This window comes from Rhipicephalus microplus, chromosome 2 (assembly GCF_043290135.1).
Source record: "Rhipicephalus microplus isolate Deutch F79 chromosome 2, USDA_Rmic, whole genome shotgun sequence".
NCBI lineage: Eukaryota > Metazoa > Arthropoda > Arachnida > Ixodida > Ixodidae > Rhipicephalus > Rhipicephalus microplus.
The window spans coordinates 275,883,296-275,905,668 of NC_134701.1; the positions used below are offsets into that span (position 1 = coordinate 275,883,296).

The 22,373-nt window shown below is 46.9% G+C and overlaps 1 protein-coding gene across 1 annotated transcript; it reads right to left on the reverse strand.

The window, feature by feature from the left end:
• Positions 1 to 1,577: 1,577 nt before the first annotated feature.
• On the reverse strand, positions 1,578 to 19,623 carry LOC119179172 (uncharacterized). Its single transcript, XM_075885978.1, has 3 exons — positions 19,491 to 19,623; positions 9,320 to 10,000; positions 1,578 to 7,255 (listed from the first exon to the last, which is right to left on the reverse strand). Exons 1-3 carry the CDS (start codon positions 19,621 to 19,623, stop codon positions 6,702 to 6,704), a joined length of 1,368 nt encoding a protein of 455 aa, XP_075742093.1. The 3' UTR covers positions 1,578 to 6,701.
• Between the last annotated feature and the right edge of the window lie 2,750 nt (positions 19,624 to 22,373).

The window sequence follows — 22,373 nt, forward strand, 5'->3', positions numbered from 1 at the left end:
TAATCATATAGTGGTTTTGGGACGTTAAACCCCACATATCAATCAATTAGTATAGACGATGTCAAAATCTTGGACGTTATGTTGATTTTTGCGGAGACTTGAAGGTGGCGTCACCACCCAGATTTTATTGCGCGTTTTCTCACTTACCAATCATCCTACTGAAGCAAGCGTGGTGATTTTGGTATCGCGAAAGGCTAATTTAGGAATACGAGAAAAATTGGCTTTTTTTTTTTCGCCTTCCTTTAACTGTCTATCGAACGTAACACGACTTAACTGCGTGGTTATGGATATAGGCACCCGGCAATGCAGTTTCAGAGATCTGATGGTGGCGCCAGAACACACAGCCGTAGGCGCAGCAAAACCGAGTCTTCCAATGCGTAGCCTAGCGACTAGACGCAGCAAAAACCGGACTTTCACGTGCATATCATTTTCTTTCTTAGTTGTGACCACGGGTTCACGGCTGATTACGTAAGCGCCCAGGCAGCGTTCTTTGAAAACGTACCAAAAAGGGCCCTGACACTTCAGCGTGTCACTGTGTTCAGCGAGTGTTCCATTTTCTTAGTATCCCTGGCGGTGGATACCAACAATGCTGAGGCGGCCGAAAGAGCTGCGTTGCGCCCTCTGGTCCATTGTCGGGTGCCTATTCTGCTGGCTTCTACGGAGTTAAATTTGCACTGTGTAAAGGCCTGACCAAACGCAAGCGTTACAGCGCGCAAGCGCGTCTGGAATGCTCGGCGTCGCGCCCTCTCTCTATTTAGAGGAGGAGGAGGATGAAGAGGAGAAGTTGAGGAAAGGAAAAAAAACACAACTCCTGCAGCGTGGCTCAACGAGAAAGGGCGCGAAGCTTCGTGTAGCCGCGCACCCTCTCTCTCTACATCGGGAGACGGCGCGGAGACGAGTCTACACGCCACGCGCTGCAACGCGTACATGTGGTCACGCCACGAGAAGCTGAAACACTCTTAGAGCCCAAACCTCATAAGCGCGAAAATGCACGCGACAGCGACGAGAGACGCGACGTAGATCGTCTTCGCGCGATAAGTCGCTAGCGCAGGCAAACCTCATTCACGCGACGGCTTCAGCGAGCGAACTTCACTGTTGCTGGCATGAAGCCGTCTACTCGCACCAAGAAAACCGCGTAGTGAGCGGTATGCAATTTAAAAATACAATATATTGTTGTATAATGGAACGGAAAGTGTTTATGAATGCCTTGCAGCAGTTTTTTTTTTATATGTACATGTGTAAACATTGCGTTATTTCTTGTTGCGCATACGTGACTCGGGCAGGGTCACGTGCACCTATGTAGTCTTTGTCTTTTCCGGTATTTCGCTATTGGCTGCTTGAGCCCAGCACTTCCGGGCGATGAGCGACGGTTTCCAAATCTGGAGAACCGAGCGATCGCGCGAAAACGAGCACGCAACACGTCGCGCGAACGCCCTGTTTCGTCGCTCATAGCATCGCTCGTCGCTGTCGCGTGCATTTTCTCGCTTATGAGGTTTGCTCTTTACGGGCATTTGTCACCACCGTTAAAGGCAACTCTTGGCGACACCGATGCTCACAGTCCTGATAGTTGTGAACGCCTCTTCCCTGCAGTCCCAGAGATCAACGCCAACTCAAATCTGTTCAATGTCTTTTAATAGAACAATCGGCAGGTCCGGACAGCAAACAATCGTCCGCAGTAACACATTTGCATCAAATGACAAAGGAAGCGCGTCCGGGAATGTAATCACACCCTTTCCTGTGTACGTGCGCTATACGCGAAAGATACATCAAGCTTGCCACCAATTGACACGACACCGACTTGAGATGCACTTGGGCAGCGTAACAGGTAATCGGGAGGAACTGTTAAGCTCTCGATAACGACAAGAAAGAAAGCGACCATGTAGCTGCAGCGTTCATGAGGTAGGCAACGTTTGCTGTGCGGCCAGCACAACTGTCACGTTTGTGGAACAGCTGGGGACCTGTTCTCGGATTAATCACTTTCGGGGACACTTTCGGGAGATTTCACAGTACAAGCACGGAACTCATCGGTGTTTGCGGAAGGCAGATATTATTAGCGAAATTTCAAGCGCTGCTTTTTAGCAGTGCCATAAACGGTACCACCGTGTTGATGTTCGTGTGTACGGTGCAGGGCACGTGAAATCTCGCGAAAACGCGAGACAGTCCCCGGAATTCATCGTGTCACTGTGGCAACCCTGCAGGGTCTACAAGCGCAGTGGTTCATTGATTCGCGCCAAAGAGTTAAAATGACAGTACGTTTCGAGGGAAAGTGGAAGCTCGGCGAAAAACCATCAGAACAAACCCTTTGTTCGCAAAGAGTGCAAGTGCGTTTGCCTGTCCTGTACTTCAGCCATCCTTCCCCCTCTCCATAGGCTTCTTGATTAAGGTAAGACTGGTGGGTACTACTTGAGATATAGTATACTTTAGATAATGTCCCATTCTGGCCTCTCCTTGCGGAAAAATTATGCACTGGCAATCTGCCCCCCTGTCGGTGCCTCTCCATAGCGCTCCATATCACAAAATACCCCCTTCTTCATTATTCTTTCTTTAACAAGTATTCAGAGCACCAGACACTCTCATCCAATCCGTCTTTTCATGGGAAAGAATGTAGGCTTGGTAATGTGTGACTAGTAACCCGTCGTAACAAACATAACGCAGAAATTACGCAGACGCTTGGCTTCACCCATCTCTGTTGGGTGAATCGGACACTGCATGCTATAATGCCATAAAGTGTAGGATTTGGTCATGTTGTCATATCTTGTAACGAAGGCATTTTAAACCAATCAGAGAGGCCGTCCTCAGGGCAAACCGGAGTTCACAAGATGTTGAATTCGAGAGTGTCCAGATTAGCACCCACAAACTGTATGAACCGATCGTTGCCTGTCTCAAACTCAAAAGCATCGAATCGCGGCGCTGGATTGCAGATCGTGATAGTGCACTTCGGCGCCGCTGAGAGGCGCTGCGCGTGCTGACGTGGGCGGCGGAATGAGTAGGCGTATCGTTCTGTTCGTGTTAATCCACCTTTACATACTAGAACAAACGCAACGAAATACAATTTTTGTATCACAATAGATGACCATGATTCTGGATTTATCATATTTAAGTTACACTGCCAAGTTAATGGACTGATTGTCAGCTGTTCCAATGGGGTAGGCTGGATGCCACGTCAAACTAAAGAGATTTCCCAAAAGAGGTCAGCCAAAAATGCAGTCTCCCAGAAACCCGTCAGGTAACTCGAACCTTGTAATGTTGTTTCTATAACATCTTATTAAGCGCTCATTACCGTTAAAGCGTTCTCTTACAATCGAAATTACTGTTAAAATGTTCGCTTCCAATCAAAGCCGGGCTGGATTTTAAAGCAAGGATCGTTTTGAAGCTGCAAGTTCCGTCATGCTCGCACCGTCTAATATTCGCCTTAGGTGAAAAAGAAAGGGGGTTTTAAGTTTTAAACTGTCTTCTTTATTACGCAAATTTTTGTCCCATTGTATACGTTTGCAAGTGAGTGATCCTAATGGTCATAGTAATTTACTGAGTATCTGAAAAAAGGTCAAGCACACAGCCCGTAATATGCCATCGAGTCGACTAACTTGCAGGCAATCATCAATGTGGATGCTTGGAAGATATAGCTATGATATGACGTCGCTAGGCAAAACAAAATCGAAAAAATATATTCATCACGGACGCTCACATAAACACTTGATGGCGTGAAAAACGCGGGATCTCTTGGTATGTAACGGCAAAACTGGTCACTCGCGTGTGCGCTTGCCATGCCAACAATCAATACTACTGACCGGCGCTCAACGCGACTGGGTTGTTTATATTCATTCAGGCATTGTGGTGCATTGTAGATGCTTTCTAAGGCTTCGGGTGTGGCCTTGTAAACAGAGGAGCGTTACGCTTAACAACACACGAATGCGGTACTTAATTACTATAACCGCACAAAGAGTGGTACAATGTGTGTGCAGAGCACGTGACAACATAATGGACAGCCGCGTGTTTTGTGCAGGTCTTCCCTTCAGTGAACTTGTGACACATAGAGCGCAAATACTCAGTTATTCGCATATTTTCTCCAGACCGATCTCACTGTATGCAGGGCACGTCAAGGAGGCGCTGAAGCCCAGTCTTCATGCTTATGCCGAACGCGCCCGGCTCTGATAATTTCGCCGAAACCAAAGTTATAGAAGAGTCATGAGACGCACGGAAAACGGGTTGCTCACGCGCCAACTCGCACAGCTCTTGAATTCTCATGCAGCAGTTGCGGATTTTATCAATTGACAGGATTTGGGTGCACGTTAAAGAACCCCAGGTGGTCGAAATTTCCGGAGCCCTCCACTACGGCGTCTCTCATAATCATATGGTGGTTTTGGGACGTTAAACCCCATATATCAATCAATCAATTGACAGGATGCAGTGCAGACTGCGGTGTCGATCCGTCGTTAGTTTCACCCGACATGTGAACGAAACTTATTATGAGCAGCACTGAATCAGTTTACATTGGTGGATCGCTCTGTTGAGGCACTGATCAGCGTCTATATGAAGTTAAAATGGCTGGTTACGAGCGGACGAACTAGACGGAAATGATTTTTTTTCTTCTTTAATTTCGAGCACGAGCTGTGACTGCATCGAGGCCGACCATAGCTGGCATTCTATTCGAGAGAAGCACACTTTTGCACGACTTTTATCTCGACGTGATCCTATAGTACGTTTGGGTGACTTCCGATTGAAGGATATAGATTTCGTGCGTACTTAACAAGACCGGAAGAAATCTAGATGCGCTGAAAGCATGGGTACGGTACAGAATGAAAACCTCGTTGTTTGGAAGGACAAGCGAAGCGTGATTGCTCCGTTGTGGAGCTGATGTTTCCGTTGTACATATTTACAGCGGGGATGCTTTTCTTCGAATCATCGCGACTCCGTTATATGCGTTTAGTCATATACAGCTACTGTTAGCTCGTTTTCTTTCTCGTGTACTTGCGTTGTAGCACATCAATGATGTCATCATGTTGACTGCCCCGCCTTCATTTGGTTCAGGCAACGCACATGATGTGTTTCTCTTTTACGTCTTATACCGGGCCGAGGAATTAGTATTTCGTATGACAACGTAGGAGAACGGGCAAAGAACATGCGTCCGAATACGCGGTTGCTGCATTCGTATAGGTCATGTTGTATGGGAGGGTTTTTTTCTTTATCGGGTCACGCTTTTGTGCTAAACAAGAATGGCTAGCAACTCAATATAATTACACCCGTTGAACTTGGCTGGGTCACGAATCCGTGACATTGTTTAGCTGGAGGGTTCGAACCCCAACGCCGCATACCAGTCACGTATAGAATGTGTCTGTTTAGTGGCTAAGGGCTAACTTTGATCAGCCAAGGCTTTTTAACGTGCACTATCGCACTTAATGCAGCCTGAAACATTTCTAATGTAGTCATTGCCATGTGTCCCTCAACATTGTGAAATTCAAAATGAATATATAGAGGAGATAAAGAAAAAATAGTGATAAGATAAAGGAAGAGTGCAACAGGGCGCCCGTGGAAAATATTTGTGGAAGATCCGTCGTGCAGATGCATCACATGTGATAACCTTATCGCCGGAAGGCGAGGCATTTCAGTTTTTGTATAAACTGACTCAGAGTATCGGCACAAACGCATAAGAAAAGTGAAGGACAAGGTAGAAAGTGTTGCATACAACACTGAAGAGCCCCTAAACCACCCAGATATCGTAGCTTAGTAGTGGTGTTGCAATTGTGCGCGTGCCTACAACAAACACGTAGCCGTGAGAATTTTTCGAAAAAGTGACGTTGTAGTGGAGTTTTACACGCCATTGATGGTACAAAAGAGGCCGTCGTTCGTTTCGCTCTTTCCTTTGTTCGTCGGCTCGTCTCTCCCCCTTGCCGAGTGCTCCTCTCCACATTGCGAGGAGGAAGAGCGGCGACTGCGAGCAGAGAAACAGGCTTGTAGATGGCGAGCCCATGACATTGTGATGTCACGGCCAACATTTGTGGGTGTGATCAGTCACGGCTGAAAGGCCAGGAGAGAAGAAATTAAGGGTTTGTTTCTTTTTTTTTTAGAATTTGTAGGGCACCCACAGCTCGTAGCTCTGTTGTGTTCGACATTGTTCGTCGCAGCACTCTGAAAACGATGAGCTCGTTTGCCTTAAATGTTAACAAAATATTATCCAAGGTGGTTTAAGGGCCCTTTAAGTTTGTTTTTTTTTTGCCTATCTTGCGTTACGTGATAGCAGTCTTATAAACCTTTCTTCTGCCAGTTGTCCATGGAACACCTATAACACCCTATGACCGTCGCGTCAGAGATGTCAACATGGCGCGATTACCTCACCGTTCGATACGCCATTTCAAAACGCTCCCATAAACTGATGGCGTTGCCTGTGTATTTTTCTTTTTTTTTCAGTACAAGTCGGGAGCCAGCGCCGATATCCTAATGGGCGAGCTGTGATAGATTCCACGTTTAAAGGCCGCGGACGCTTGCGCCGTGGGTCATTACAGGTAAGAGCACTACAGCTGGCTTTCGTGGCTGGAACAATCACTTTAGGCGCAGCCGGGGGCGCAGCGGACCCCCGCCGGTGGCATCTGCGACCCGCAGGCAGGCAGCAGTGCTGCAGGCTGCTGCCAGTGGTCCCACGCAGCCGTAATGATGCCGCGCTGAGGCCAAGGCTGGTGGACCCGAGCGGCCGGCGACGCCAGCAGTCAGGGTTCGTACTCGTGCAGGCGTTTCCTGAGCACGTCGTTCTCCTGCTGCAGCTTGTGCACCTCCTCTCGCAGCGCGATGTTCTCTTTCTCCAGGTACGAGGCCCTCAGCACGATCTGGTTCTCCTTAACGCGGCGGACCTCGCGCGACCGCTTGGCCGCGATGTTGTTCTTCTGGCGGCGCGCCCAGTACTTGTCGTCCTTCAGCTCGTTGGGCACGAACTGCTTGCGCGACTTCTTGACGATGGGTTGTGGTTTGAGTTCGTCCTCGGAGAAGGGGTGGTGGCTCGGGTCGAAGTCGTCGTGACCGGGAAGGTTGGCCAGCGCCAGGTCGGTCTTGGTGAAGCCGCAGTCGATGGGCACCACGGTGGCGGTGGGCGAGCCCGACCGGCGTCCAGCCGCCATGGGGTCACATGCACTTCTCCTGGAGCTCACCTCGTCGCCCCGGAAGTGCTCGGCCAGTGACTGCATCGAGTAGCAGGCGCCTTCCGCTGCGTCAAAGCCGGAAAAAAAGAATGGTATTAGGTCGTTTTCCTCGTCGCTGTGAGTCACCACTGGACGTGCAGTTGACGGATAAATATATGTAGAAGTGGTGGTGACACTGGCGTCTTTCGAACGCCGACCCATGTTTCCCACTTAGGGAAAATCTCGGAGCGCATTACATCATAATGCGGCCAGCGCTGCAGTCGCGTGCCGGCAGCAGCTCGCGCATGCGTAGACGCTTGAGGAGCGTGCTGTTGAACCACATCGTCTGCGACGGCGATGCGCGCTAGCTCGAGCAGCCTGATGCGCTGGCCGCATCACGAGGACATGCGTTACGAGATTTCCTCTAAGTGTGATACTGACTGTACTTAGTGAATGCGCAAAAAGCTGACCAACTAGCCAGCAAAAGCGTGCAGTGATACGTTTTAGTTTGGTTTTCTTTACCTGTGAATGCCACATAGTTTCATTTCACATGGTGTAAGGGTAACACGCGTATGGAAAAAAAACAGCAACATTGAATCAGCATGAGGCGAAACGAAAACAGGCATGCGTTACAAATGTACGACATTCGGTGGACACTGTGCTCTCGATCCCAAGCCCTATAGAGTATTTTAAGGATATGTGTGGGATATCTTTGGGCTGCAATATCTTTGAATATCTTTGGAATCTTTGGGATATCTTTGGGATATCTTTTATTTATTGATATGTGGGGCTTAACGTCTCAAAACCACCATATGATTATGAGAGACGCCGTAGTGGAGGGCTCCGGAAATTTCGACCACCTGGGGTTCTTTAACGTGCACCCAAATCTGAGCACACGGGCCTACAACATTTCCGCCTCCATCGGAAATGGGGATATCTTTGGGATATCTTTGGGTAAGTAATGCGCAACAGATGGGCCGTATGTGAAAGAAAACTCACTACAGAAACTCGCGGAGACCAGATAATGAATACTTTGAAACAGAAGTGGCGCAAAAGAGTGCGTACGCCATATGCAACAGTAAGAAAAGGAAAAAAAAACAACACAGTGATCGAGTTACGGCACTGTAAGAGCAGCTACGATGCCAATAGCTCAAAAAGGATGGTAACAAAAATATGACGAGTATATCAACTGGCTCATTTTTGTATTTTTAACGACTCCAATGGAATGTCTGAGGAAATGAAAGTTAAAATGCAGAGAACATTTCTATATTAATAAACATTTTTTTCTCTCTCTGCTGTTAGCTTATTCGATGATGATAACTCTTAACTAGATGCATTACTCAACAAGTAAGAAATGTGGGTACAAGAAGGGGAAAAAAAAGAGGGGCAGAAGGCAGGGAGGCTAACCAGAGAAGCTTTCGGTTGGCTACCCTGCAGTGGGATATTAGCGAAAAGAAACAAAAAGATGATAGAGCAAGATAAACAGTCTTAAGCGTGCGGGACTACACCACAAATCAGTGGCGTTCGCAAAGGTCGGTTGTCTTCAAAATTGCAAGAGTGCCTTCATGGTCTCGTGTGGTATGCTCAAGAAAGAAAGAAAGAATGAAAGAATGAAAGAGAGAAAGAAAGAAAAAATGAAGGAAAGAGGGAGAGAGAAAGAAAGAAAGAAAGTGGAAAATGCAGCTACAGTGTCTCTCCGAAATTCAGGTGATTCCTTAACTTCTACGAAGAAACCTACGACAAGGACTCGCTCGCTGGATTTCGTGCCGACCGGTTGTGCACCCGCGATCTCCGATGACAGCGCAGCTCTGGCCGACTGGCTCGCTCTACGCCGTCTCCTGACGCCGACAAGAGCTCTCGCTGAGTGGTGCCCCGTCCTCAAACTTCTGCGACCGTGTCCATCTTTCCTATCTTCTCCTTACTTCCGTATGTGGCTGTCCCTGCGCCTCTCTCTCTTCCTGCTCCTTTCCCTATCTCTATACCTTTAATTTTTCCCTATCCTTTTTTAATCCCTCCTTACCGCCATCCCCTGCGCAGAACTGTAGAGGTGCCCTCCATTGAGAAAGAGGCAGTAGTGGAACTGCGCTTATTTCTTCCTTTTCCACTTTCAAAAGTCACTTAGAACCTAGGACAACATCGAAACGTCCTTTTTTTATTGCGAATATCCGTTGAAGAGATTGAGAATGAAATCAAGATATATCCTCCCTAAAGACACGCATCAGTGTTGATAAATGAAATATAATAAATTATCAAGGCTTTCAAGGGGCTGAAGCAGAATACTATGTCCAAGGGCACTCCCTCAAGAAAGTATTCATTATTAACTATTTTTTGTTGGTGACTTTTTTCATTTTCTATGGACTTTTTTTTTTGGCGTGCATTTGAATAACGCGCGCTATTTTTGTGAGGGCGAAGATAAGGGAAACTGGGGACGTGTGGAACATGCGCAGGAGTATATACGCGCCGAACGGCGCAAGAAGTGCACTTGCAGGAGTTGTGGCCAAGCCTCTGCTGCGTGCACCCAGGGTGTTCTCCGCTGGGTGGCGGTCCGCCCAGGGCCGGTTCCTCGGACTGCTGCTGCGGCTGCAGGCCTCCGGGATCGGGGGCGAGCCGATGCGGGTCCACCATAGAAGTGGCGGCCTGTCGAAACGGATTGTGGCGCGGCGAGAGCGCAGCGACGCCCTTGCCGGCCACTCCGTTCTCGCTGAGGAACTCGTCCAGGTCCATGTACTCGAGCTTGAGCTCGGAGAGCGTGCGGTCCCACAGCATGCCGCCGCCAGAGCCGGCCGAAGCCGGGCCGGTGTCGTACGCCGCGGCCGTCGCGTCCTTGGAGTCGAGCTTCTCCTTCTTGTCGACGGAAGACGGAGTCCCTGCGAGACCGCGGTTATTTGCGAAAGCTCCCCATGTGTGCTCAAATGCATCATCATTTAAAAAAACTCCCAAGCATTTCCCCGAGGGTGAACATGGTTAAGTGCGAATACACGGGGTGATGCTATGAGGGGTATTTATGAATTCGCACTATTATATTTATTAATCACACTATGGTGCCTTTATGGTGTAATGGTTCCTGGGAATCGCAATTTGATCGCACGGGGGAGTTTACGTTAACTCACTGGCGAATGCCAACGGATTTTAACTTTACTCCCCCTCACGACCCGCTCTCGACGGGAGACTGAGAGAGAAGGCGGGCGCGCGAGAGAAAGGGGTGCGCGCGCAGCTGCAGTGAGCGAGGAGAGCGGAGGAGCGAGCGAAGGGGGAGGGGGTATAAGGCGCGTTACTGACACCGATATCAGCGTCGCGTCCGTGGCTTATTCGGTAGAGCGTCGCGCTGCAGCCCGCCAAGTCCTCTTTCATTTAAAGATACAGAGAAGACTGCGGACGCCGCCGACGGCAGTGGATGGTTTGGGGTCGCTTATAAAGTGTATTCACACTTAAAACACCAGCTACTCGAATCGATTGATTGATTGATTGACTGATTGATTGATATGTGGGGTTCAACGTCCCAAAACCACCATATGGTTATGAGAGACGCCGTGCTCCGGAAATTTCGACCACCCGGGGTTCTTTAGCATGCACCCAAATCTGAGAACACAGGAAGCTACTAGAATCAAATATACGCTAAGAATTAGAACGGTTCATCTTGCATGAGTAAATTACTAATTCACGATGCCAAAAGCACCGCACTTGGTGCTAAAAGACTCTTGGCGTGCGAGAAAACACGCAGAAGAGAAACGCGGATAGTTATGCCACCCTGAAGATCTATAACACCGGTCGTCTACTAGGGCATCCATAGCTCCATAATCGGTAAAAATGAAGACACTGTCTTTTGAGGGAGGCAGATACTGAACATTCCAAGTTTCAGGAAGCTTGTGGAGTCAATGAGCCAAGACACGCAAGAACACATTGAAATCCGTCACGTTACCATCGGAGTTTCCTGTGGGAAAGTTTGACAGGGAGAATTTTCACCTTAATGAACGTACTGGGATGAAGATAACAACATTAAATTTTGAGAGTATAAATTATCAGTATAATGTAACTCATTGCCTCACCGTTGTGTCCAAGCTTTTACAGGGCACCTCACCAGGTGCGACCATTTTGAGCTGACGAGCGCAATACATACATTTCATGCTCGCAATCACGCCTGCCAGAATTCGCAACGCTATGCGCCGTAGAAAAAGGTCAATGTTCGAGCCGAACGTCACGTGCCTTTCGCGGGCGCGCGCCGCAAAATGGAAGGGATGACGCGCGACAAGAAGTGACTAACTGTGCATCGTTATATGTACCCTGACGTCGCTCCTCTACGTAGGCAATCGGTTCTCTCACGTAGCTCGCTCTACCACGTGACGCTGCCATAAATTATTGACGCGAAATGTGTAGCTTGTTTGATGTATGGCTTTAATATATGAAGAAACATCGAGAAAAAATAATAAGAAACACAAACATAATCTGTGCACTTTTTTTTTATTTTATTGCTAGTCGCAGTGAGATGCGAGATTAATCTGCCTCCGTTTCGTATGATTCAGTGTGCACGTAGTGTATACGCGTCATGTAGACGCCACCTCTTACAATGAAATGATTTTCTACCACGTTAGAGCGCTCGCTACTTTAATCCTCCTAAGGTCCCTAGATGAAACTTGCTTCGTCTAGGGGCCTTATATCTTCCCGCGTTCAACTAAATGTCCAAGCGTCACCGGCCGTGATATCCATACCGCTAGTCCCGTACCCGTACGTATATGTCGCAACTTTCATGCTCAGTAATAAGGTTGCAAGACTAGTGATCAGCGAGGGTGCATTCAGCGTAGTTTGTCGAGAGATGAAATGCGAAGAACTCAGACACAACACCGTTCCCGTCTTGGGGGCTCGGGCTGGTTCATATAGAGTTTCCTAAATTTATCTAGAGGGGACTATGGCGCTGTGATAGCCACCATGGAAATTTACACTAGTTTGCCAATAGTCTTTGTGATTGCGGCTTCGAATTCAGTTGTGGTTTTATTTATTGGCGTGTTTTATTTTTGTTTCGCATAAAAGAACGCACCGTTGTGAACGTTGTGACCCAATTTGAATTGAGCCTGAAAAGCTAAGGTGGTGAAGTGTGATTGCCAAAAATTTGCCGATTTTCGTCTCGTGAGAAAGCGGTTCTATGCCATGCGAAACAAAACGGATCCGAAACAACGAAGATTAGACGCATCATGAAGGAAGGTACATGCACTCCTATGCTGGCTGAGACGCCGTGCGTTGCAGCTCCCATAGACACTAGGGCCTGAGTTCCCTTTAGTGTACCTAAATGAACTTCTATGGGCTGGTTCAGGCACTTCGTGCGCTCGTCACCCCACGTGTTGATGACGTATCGATGCGTATACGTCACGTGATCCTCCAGCTCAGATGCCGAAGGGGATAGGGAAGGGATTTGGCTTGCGGAGGGTTCACCGGGGCGAGCGGCAAGGGTTCAAACTCGCGTCCTCGCATCATTGTTTCGCGCCGCTTCGAAATATTGTTTTTCTCAGCTTCTAATAAATCGACCGGAAACGTTGTTCTTCGTTGGGCGCTCAACAATTTCTGATGCCTAACTATGATTAGTTATGTGACCTATATAAGGGGCGTTATTTGTTGTTGCTCAACCTCACTACGATATTTAAGACGTAAATGTCAAGAAACTATTGTGGACAAAAAGGCAATTGCATTGAACGCGTTATTCGGATATTACAAGTTTTGTTCCCGCAGGCAAAAAGTTGTTTTTTTCGTCCACTCGAATTTCTATCTCATTTCTGTTTGAATTTCTACAATACACTCAAAATTCCCATAAGAATCATAGCATTCCACATGCCATCATCGGTTTCGCTGTCTCTCATTTTTTATTAAGATTGTGTCCACCAAAGCAAAACAAGCCGCTAAAATTCCTCTTTCGTTCAATCTACTCGTGCAGTATTTGAAAGAGAGCGCGCTGCGGAATGAACGCAAATCGCATTCGATCTTTTTGCCCAAACCGCGTCTTGCTAGACGTCGTAAATAAGGGCTTATGTGCGCCCCTTAAGAACATCCACCATCGCGCTTCTGGTGTTTGCTTTGGTATTTCTACCCGTCCAACTTCGTTAACATGCCAGTGCTTCAGTCGTCCGAGCTTCTTCCATTCCCACTATAGAAATTTCCTCTTCATCGCTGTGTCGACGCAGCTCAATATGAACGGGAATTTTGAACGTCACATAAACTTCATTCGGGAACCGACGTGAAAATTGTTTTACTGCACTATATTAAATACATTGGTGCGCTATCAAATCTCTCACGTTGTTGTGCCACAGACATGTTCCTCGTTCGGGAGCACGTCTCACGAGATCGAGCGCTGTTCAGACGAACTGACTCCCCCCCTCCCAGCGCCGCCTTCCGCGCAGAAGAACCGTGCAGTTCCGGGGATAACGTCGCTTCCTCCGCCGAACCACCTTGCAGTTCCGGGTATGGCTGCGTCTCCTCAGCCGAGCCACTGTGCCGTTCCGGGGAACTGGTCTCGCAGAAGAGTCCCAAAACGCTATTTAAGGCCGAGCCGGCCCCATGTTAAGGCATTTTGCCCCAGCCGACGTTGTCGTGCTGACCGGCTCTGTACAAACGACAACCTGCTACAGTAAACGCTCCTTTTGTTGCTGTTTTCAAAACGGATTGCCTCCCTGTTTCGCCTTCGGGCTAAGGCTTCAGCGAAGTCCGCTCGACGGCTCGCCGCTCTTCGCCACCGCTACCATCGCGACAGAGCAAATTCCTAACAACGTGCAAGTTCGTGCTTCTCTGTTTTAGGTCTCATTTCTAGAGTTCCGTCGGCTACCTGATGACTTATGCATCCGCCCCCACTGCATTTGATTGTAGTGAACGCACTCTGTGACTTTTGACTACGGGCCGTTCCACGCGCTTCCCGCACAGCCGCAACGCACGTGCCGGGACCCCTGCCGCACGCAAGCGGGGGAGAGCCAATTGCGACGCTCTTTCACCCGCCGCAGCGTCGCCAATTGGCTTATTTGTCCCCCGCTTGCGTGCGGTATGGGTGCCGGCACGTGCGTTGCGGCTGTGCGGGAAGCGCGTGGAACGGCCCTAAAAGAGTGTCATTTGCATAGAGCTAACCCGTTTCTAGGAGTACTGAGAGGTATAATCTGACACTTGCTGCACATTAAAGGAGAAACAAAGCCCGGTGTTCAACATTATTATGGTGCCCCCCTGCCCCCCCCACACACGCACACACACACACATACACACACACTATGGTGGGGCTGATAGTGTTATCGTAAAGCCGTTTGTTGATCGACAGGGGGCTGACCTCCCCATCCTTCCGCTGGTTCCTTACTCCTGATCAGCTGCCAGAAAATGATTACTCTGAAACTCAAGGACCAGCCGTGAGCATAGATCAAGGACTCTGTGCACGAGTTGCGTTCCTGAGCTCCACGCTAGCGATGACTGACTAGCGTGGCCCTTCCCTCGATTCAATATAATTACACATATTTGGCCAGCCTGTTTTCGAATATAGGTGCCCCGAGAGTTTGGGGTCCCAAAGCCCATTGCGTATGGACGCTTTGGGTCAAGCAGGAGCGATGAGATTTCGAATAGGGTCTGCGGCGCTTTGGACACTCCCCCTCTTCTATGTCACTCTAGTCTTGGCCGAAAGATGTCGCTTCAGTGGGTGCCGTCACGTTTGTCTGACCCAAAACTTTTGGGGCAGGCTTTGGGGCTCCTGCTAAACTCGAGAAATAGCGTTTGCAACCAAAAGCCCAAAAACGGTTTAGGTTTTGCGCATGCGCAGTGGCCTTTACGCTATTTATTTGGGGCCCCTATTCGAAAACTCGCTTACATTGCAGTCGTCGTCAAGGGACTGTTATGGTGGAATATATTTTGTCTTCAGCTCCCAGCATCTTTAGTTGTTTTGATGTCTCGTGCAGCTTTTTCAATTAAGAGAAATCGTAGAATGCACGACATCAATTTTCCTTCGTTTAGTGCAAAAGGGCGTATAATGTAGGCTAAACAGAAAAAAAAAATCGTGCTTCATAGGATCTCACTCTAAAAAAAGCGCTATTTCCTACAAATATATCAAAGCGCAATTCATCATTACTTTTTTTCACTGCACAGTCTGTAATTGAAGCCGCCTTCCCTTTGTCGAATATCTTTGTCTTAGGAGTTTTGTTTTGTTAACTGCTATACACTAAGAAATTCGGCTCATGACTGGCTGCTTGAACGACTGCGAAAAGTCTGCTAACGGGGATCTTAATGTCGTTCGAATTATGGGGCACAGGCACGTTTCTGTTCAGACTGCGACCATGACCCCGCAATCTGCGGTCGCAGTCTGAATAGTTTTGATGGCATCAGCCATATATAAGGCGCGATTGAATACCACGGCCTGCGACGTATAGGCAGAATAAAGCCGTATCGGCTTACTCGCGGAGACTTTCAAAACAGCGGCTTGTAACAAAACCTCAGTTTCTAATCTGCACTCGGAGAAAACGAAGGGAGACCCTCAACGTCCGAGCTTTACCCAAAGGCAACGCCGACTTTCCGCTGGAAATGTTTGACGGCAAAACAAAACAAAGCACGAAGACTGACTGCATAAGTAAACACGACTGTGGGTTGTTTGAAGACGAGTGATGACGAGGGACAGTTTTTTACTTTTGTTTTCTGTAAAAGCCGTTCAAACCTTCGCACTCATAACCCTGCAATTTAGCTTGCATGCGTGCGCATTGCCTGACATGGCCAGAAGCTGGCGTTATAGAAGCATAAATTTATGTCAGGCGTCATAGCTCTTTGCTCCTCTCCATCTAATTTGCCGAACTTCCAATTAGGGCCAGCTCCGACTTTTCTATTCAAAGATGTGCATATATATAGTGCCACACGCGGCATTATCAAATCTTCTACGAAATGACTGCTAAACAGAAGTAGGGGCTATTAATAATAATGTCTCTGGTTTAACGTCCCGAACCACGATGTCATTATGATCGATGCCGTATAGTGAAGGGCTCCGGAAATTTCGACCATCTGATGTTCTTTAGCGTGTATCAACATGGGATAGTACACGGGCCTCTTCCACTTCGCCTCCACCGAAATTCTACTTCCTCGGCGAACCTGTGACCTTCGAGTCAGCAGCCTAGTACCACAACCACTAACCTACCGACGCCGACAAGACGAGAAGATTGAGCTCGCCGGAGCATTCTTGTGACTTATTCTGAGCATCTCTGACGAGCTACATGCTCAACAACTAGTACGAAGACAGAAATAAGGAGCAATGAAAAGCTAGCTGAGGGTGTATCCGGTTTGCTACCCCACACGTGGAAAGGGAGACAGAAAAATGATGCGATGAGAAGTGACGAACACCTTCTACATCACTAGTCATCCTTACAACGTGAGCGCTGCACTATTGAACATAGGCGAAATCGCTAGGAGAGAACACTCCTCCGCAAACTTCGTGCGACTTAACGTAAGATAGCAGTATGCACTTTTTGGTCAAGCAGCCTTTGCGTTTTTTTTTTCTCTTTTTATGACTTAACACCCTCCCACATGTGTAGGGTAGCAAACTTAACACATACCCGATGGACCATCGCGCCTTTAATTAATCTACTGGAACCTCACTCCACGCATTCTTGCATGCAGTTTTCAAAGTCGACTGGACTTAGCGAACGTTTGTGAACTGCTCGAGATATTTTTCTTTCTATTATCTTCGTTACCTTTATTACCTATTTATTCTGCTTTTTTTGCGAGAAAACTTATGAACAGGAGGTATCAAACAAGTACTTATCCCCTGGGCGCGAAAAGTTATAAATAGGCAAAATTTAGTAAAAAACTGAAGCACCAAGTTGATACCTCCGTAAGTGCGCATGAAAAACAAATGCTGTGAAGTTTGCGTGCATTATAATCTAAAGCAGAAGGCGGCAATCTAGCTTTCGAGGCTGAGAGCCGAGTTGAATGAACACGGCAAGGTGTGGGCCTGACGGATATCGGGGTAAGTGTAGGTTGCAGGCAAGGAGAAAAAAATTCGGCAGCATCGATAATGACGTACAAATCCGGAATAGAGATCATGCCAACTGGAAGTAATTTTCCTTTCTTTCAGTCTAAACTCACTTGAGGTAAAAGCTGCCGTGTCGGTCTTAAGATAGAAAGGGATAAGAGGAGGGAGTGGGGTTCTGAGATCGTGCCGGGAGCCGCAGGTTACTGACCACTGGTATATAAAGTGTGCAAATATTATATCGCTGACAGTTCTCACGAAAGGTGTCGTGTCGTTTACCTGGCACAGTTTCATAAGTGAGATTTATAACTTATTGATAAACTTAAGAACAGCAGTAGCATAGTCGCATTTTCATTTTGTTGGCTTTGGGGTTTATGAAATGCATTGAAGGTCACAAAGTTTTCGTCTTTGCTCTGATCGCGGTATTGCTTCTTTTCTCTTTATTTAGTGCCAATAACTCTTTCTGAACTTACTTTGCAACCGAAATCTAACATTCCGCTACCGAACGGGCTCTTTTTTTCAGGAAAATACTTATTTTTAGCGTAGCAGGTTTTCTCAAACCGTTTCAGTGGCAGTGTATGTTTGAAAGGAAAAACATTTGATACATGTAATTTAACACTGCGTTGCTTGATTGACGCTGGATAAGATTACGGAAAAGTGGTGAGTAATAACCGTTACCTGAGCTCATATAAAATAAAATGACGTTAATGCCAAAGACAATAGAGCGCATGAATAGGCATAGAGTATTGGCTTTACATTTATCTTGCTTTTAGTATGCAAGAAACTAGAGAGAAATGAAAGCCTCCTTGAAGGTGAGAGTTTACGAAAAACCTATATTTTAGACACCATCATGCGGAGAACGGTTAGTAAACGTCTACGAGCTTCAATGTGTCTAGAGGCACATGGAGGCACTGAGTTGTCCTCATTTGTCGGTTGCGTAGAGGGCATGACTGTAGCGTGTTAATAGCGCAACGAGGCACGCCACCGTATATTACCAGAGACACATAATTAGCGCACCTTATGGCGGATGCCCGTATAATACTTGAGTCACTTTGTTCTCTGGTTCGATGCGCCACTTATGTAAAACTGCAAACACACACACACACACACACACACACACACACACACACACACACACACACACACACACACACACACACACACACACACACACACACACACACACACACACACACACACACACACACACACAAACACACACACACACACACACACATGTTCGATGCTTATTCGGAGGTCGTAGGTTCGATTCCTGCTCACAGCAAGTTATTTTTTCACCCACTTTTCTTCTTATTTACATTACATTGGTTCTAATAGCTTCCGCTATACATTCCTTGGCATTATCGTCTGTTAGATCTCATATATATATATATATATATATATATATATATATATATATATATATATATATATATATATATATATATATATATATATATATATATATATATATATATATATATATATATATATCGTCTGTTATTATCGTCTGTTAGATATATATATATATATATATATAACAAAGAGTCATTATAGAGCCATATATACAGGACGAACTGCTATATAGGGCACCCCATAGGTCAGCGCACGAGGGGAAGGGGGAGGGCGGTGCCCCCTTTCCCTTAAAAACCCGTGAGAGGGCGTAAAGTCTGCACCGTGCTGCTCTCACTCAGTCGGACTTGTCCCGCAACTGAATATTAGAAGGGTTCTGACCACGTAGGTTTCTGATGATTTAGATGGTGACCTTCGCCCTCTTTAAAAGAGCGATGACACCCAATTTTGGATCATAATCTCTGTTATGAGGGTTAACACTTGCGCATTCACAAGTAAACTGGAAACATTTCAGCGTGTTTGGTCTAACGGTTATTTCTACAAACACGTTAGTGGCCTGAAAGTCGTGCAACACTTGCGCACTCGCGAACCGTGATGTAACAAAGAGCTAGCTGTGCGAGTGTCTTCATTCCGGCGAACGTCGTTGTTCTGTAGTCAGCTGCGCATTAAGCCTAAATAGTTTAGTTTTCTTCAACTTGGCACTGCCTTTGAACGATTTGCAGCGGCAGAAACTTCGGTACAAGGAGCCTGCTGCGTTCCTTCCGGAACATGACGCCACACGCGCCATAGCAAAGTGGCGGTCTCTGGCGGTGAGCAGGGTTTATGGCCGGTGCCTTCTAGGGCTTGTTCTGTACTGGAATATTCTTTTGCGGGCCACTTTTCATTTAAGAATAGGCATAATAGACCCTCTACTTTCATTTTTTGCTCAAAACCGCTAATCGTTGAGTGACCGTGTCATGGCCCTCTTAATAACCTAATAAGTAGCCTCGCGCATGCCAATTGAGTCGTCCAGTGACGTGTCGCGGACTAACGGCGTCAATGGCGCCTCTAGCGGGAAGTGCATAGCAACCTACAGCGGTCGGAAGCGGCTTCCGGTGGCGGCTGCACCCTGGTCGCCATGTCGTGTCCGTCCAGGTACCCTCTGATCCCGATGCCGTACGCTGTCGGAGCCATGGGGCCCGGCCGACCCAGCAAGGCCTCGTCCATGCGCTTCAATAATCAGCAGGCCGGCCGCCCCCGGTCACTTCTGCCCTGCGCACATCGCGCGCCGTTTTCGTCTTACGCATGCCGTCTCACTCATTACTGGTCAGTGTTAAGTTGGCTTAACGAAAGCAGGCTGCCTCTGAACCATATAGACCATTTACTTCGGGATTTGCTATAGGTATTATGTTTTTACTATAAACCTCCTCTCGTGCTAGTTTCTATACTTTCAATAGTGACATGGAATATATATTTTATACCGTATTTCACTCTGTTCTTCCGCGTACAGGTTTCTGTCCAATTTTCTTGGAACTGGGGTCATTATTGGCGTTCCACTTTTCATGACGGCTTTCCGGCGGTTTTGTGCTGTGTTTATCGTGCTTCAGTTGCATTCTTCAATGGCTGTTACGCGAGATCATACAATCGCAACAACGAACCCCTTAAAACAGGCACTTTGTACTATTTCGCTAGCTGAGACGAAGGACTGGCTTGCTGAGACCAAGACCAGTGCATGCTCGTGCATGGTACCGTCAAGGTTGTCATGCATGTGGCGCTGCAATATCGCCTGCGCTTGGTAACCACAATGATTGAGAGCATTGGTATGTACAAAAGCACTATTTCGCAGTTGCAGTTTCTTGTCCTTTCGTTGCGAATTTCGTCCATTGCGTGCTCTATTTGGACGCAACGATAGCTCACTGTTTCACCTGCGCCGGGGCGTCGCTTTTACTAACACTCACATTTCGACACTATACCTTGACGAAAAGTGTCCCGGATAGCGTCGATACCGTACATCATGACATGTTGTACGTTTGTCTTTCTGTCCACGGCGTACAAAACGTTCATGCAGCTTTAAGCCAAATAGGCTACACAAAGATAAATTTTACTGGGGCGTAGAATCGACCGCCATCGGTGCTGCGGGAAACAACTAGCATTGCTGCGTTATGGCAAAACACGTAATGGTGTTTTCTGAAGAAGTAAAATAACGTTCATCAATGCTTTCTTCGACAGCATGGTGAGCAATGCTGTGTGCGCGTGTCAATCGTCTCGTATTTTTTTTTTTGCCCGTCTGTCCCTCCCCCAACGTTAAGTAGCAAACCACTGCAACCTGATTCATTTTTACGATCCCTATTTTTTCTATTTCTCTCTGTATTTCTTTTTCCCCCGTTTAGATCTGTTCTCTCTTGATTGAGCCGATTCCCCATTCTTGGCGCCGTTACTCGAAACCGTGACAGCTTTCATAATCATGGTCACTGCGTAGGTCATGGTCACTGCGTAGGTTTTCATGCTCAAGCTTGAGAATAAGTTCACAAGCTTGAAAACTATAGCTAATACTAAATGAATCATTTCATATAGGAGCTACTTATTAGCATCGTCACATTGTGCAGTAGCGTTTAATGTAATCTTTCCAGCTTCACGCCCCACTTACTTTTCAAAAGTCGACACTTTCGTATCGAAAGGTATATTATCTTCGGCATCTTTGTCGCCTAAAGAAATGTTCAAACATGTTTTTACTCTTCCAGTGCGCCTGGAATCTTTTAGTCACTTTCATTTATGCATTTATGCCTTTTTAGTTACCGTTATAGTAATGCTTGACAATTGTTTTTGTTCATGCTTGCGTCCTAACTGATGTCTTGTTCCAGATTGCACGTTATACAGTACCGTTTCGTCGGATTATTTCCTAGCTTTCTTACTACATTTCTTTTTTTTTTTTAGTTCTCACACCGCTGCATGTACCTTGCTCAAAGGAGAAACCTATCTGTACATAATTTGCGTGAAAGTACGTGCGCCTTCTTGCCTTGGAATGAAATTAGAGCATTCTTGGAGATATCTTTACGGGATGCTCTTACCTTGCAAAGAGTTCTTGAAGATCTTGGACGCCGTACCGGGGCCAACTGTGCCATTTTAGTGCATATTGTGAGGGCTAGTTGATGTACGACATGGCAGTCCAATGATGTCAACTTAAAGTTTTATTTGCAGTGAGAAGAACACCCCACCCATCCTTTTAGATTCATCAAATTGGACTTGCAGACAGTGTCGTTCGATGTCTGCATTTATCAACGCCAGTGTGAGAACTGGAATTCACGATTTAGGAAATGCACAAGTAACACATCTTCCTATCGTGCATTTGGATGCGCATGATTTTCCTAAACTATCGTGCCAGTGCTGCTCTTTGGCATGGTCATCTCAGTCAGCTATCAATATTTCGGTGCACTCATTTCATACTTGCTCGACCGTTATCTTTCTATCCGGCTTGTGGTGGTGATGACAAGTCCTCACAAGGATTCGGGAATCTAAGAATCATGTTTGAAGTGTCCCGTAATACTAGAATCGTTGCGTCACGCCTGCACATTAATTTTTTTAGCATAGCTGCCAAGCTAATATGCGCGTGTTGCGGAACGTATGTAGCCTATAGAAAGAATGCACAGGTTTAGCGTACACTTCCTACTTACCCAGGCGGCTGGCTGCTTTACGTTTCGGTTGTCGATGTAGGTATGGATGACGTATGCGCCACTGATAATCACTAGAGTGGCTGATTCAGAACCTGCGTAATGGTGTCAATAAAAAAACAGTGACCAAATGAGCAACACTTTAGACAGGGGACTGCTTTTGTAACCTCAACAGTATTGGATTAATAAATCATAAGGCTTTAACAATAACGTTTTGGGCGTTTAACGTTCCAAAACCATGATATGACTATGGGGAATGCCGTGGTAAAGTAGCCCGGTAAATTTTAGCACCTGGTGTTCTTTAACACT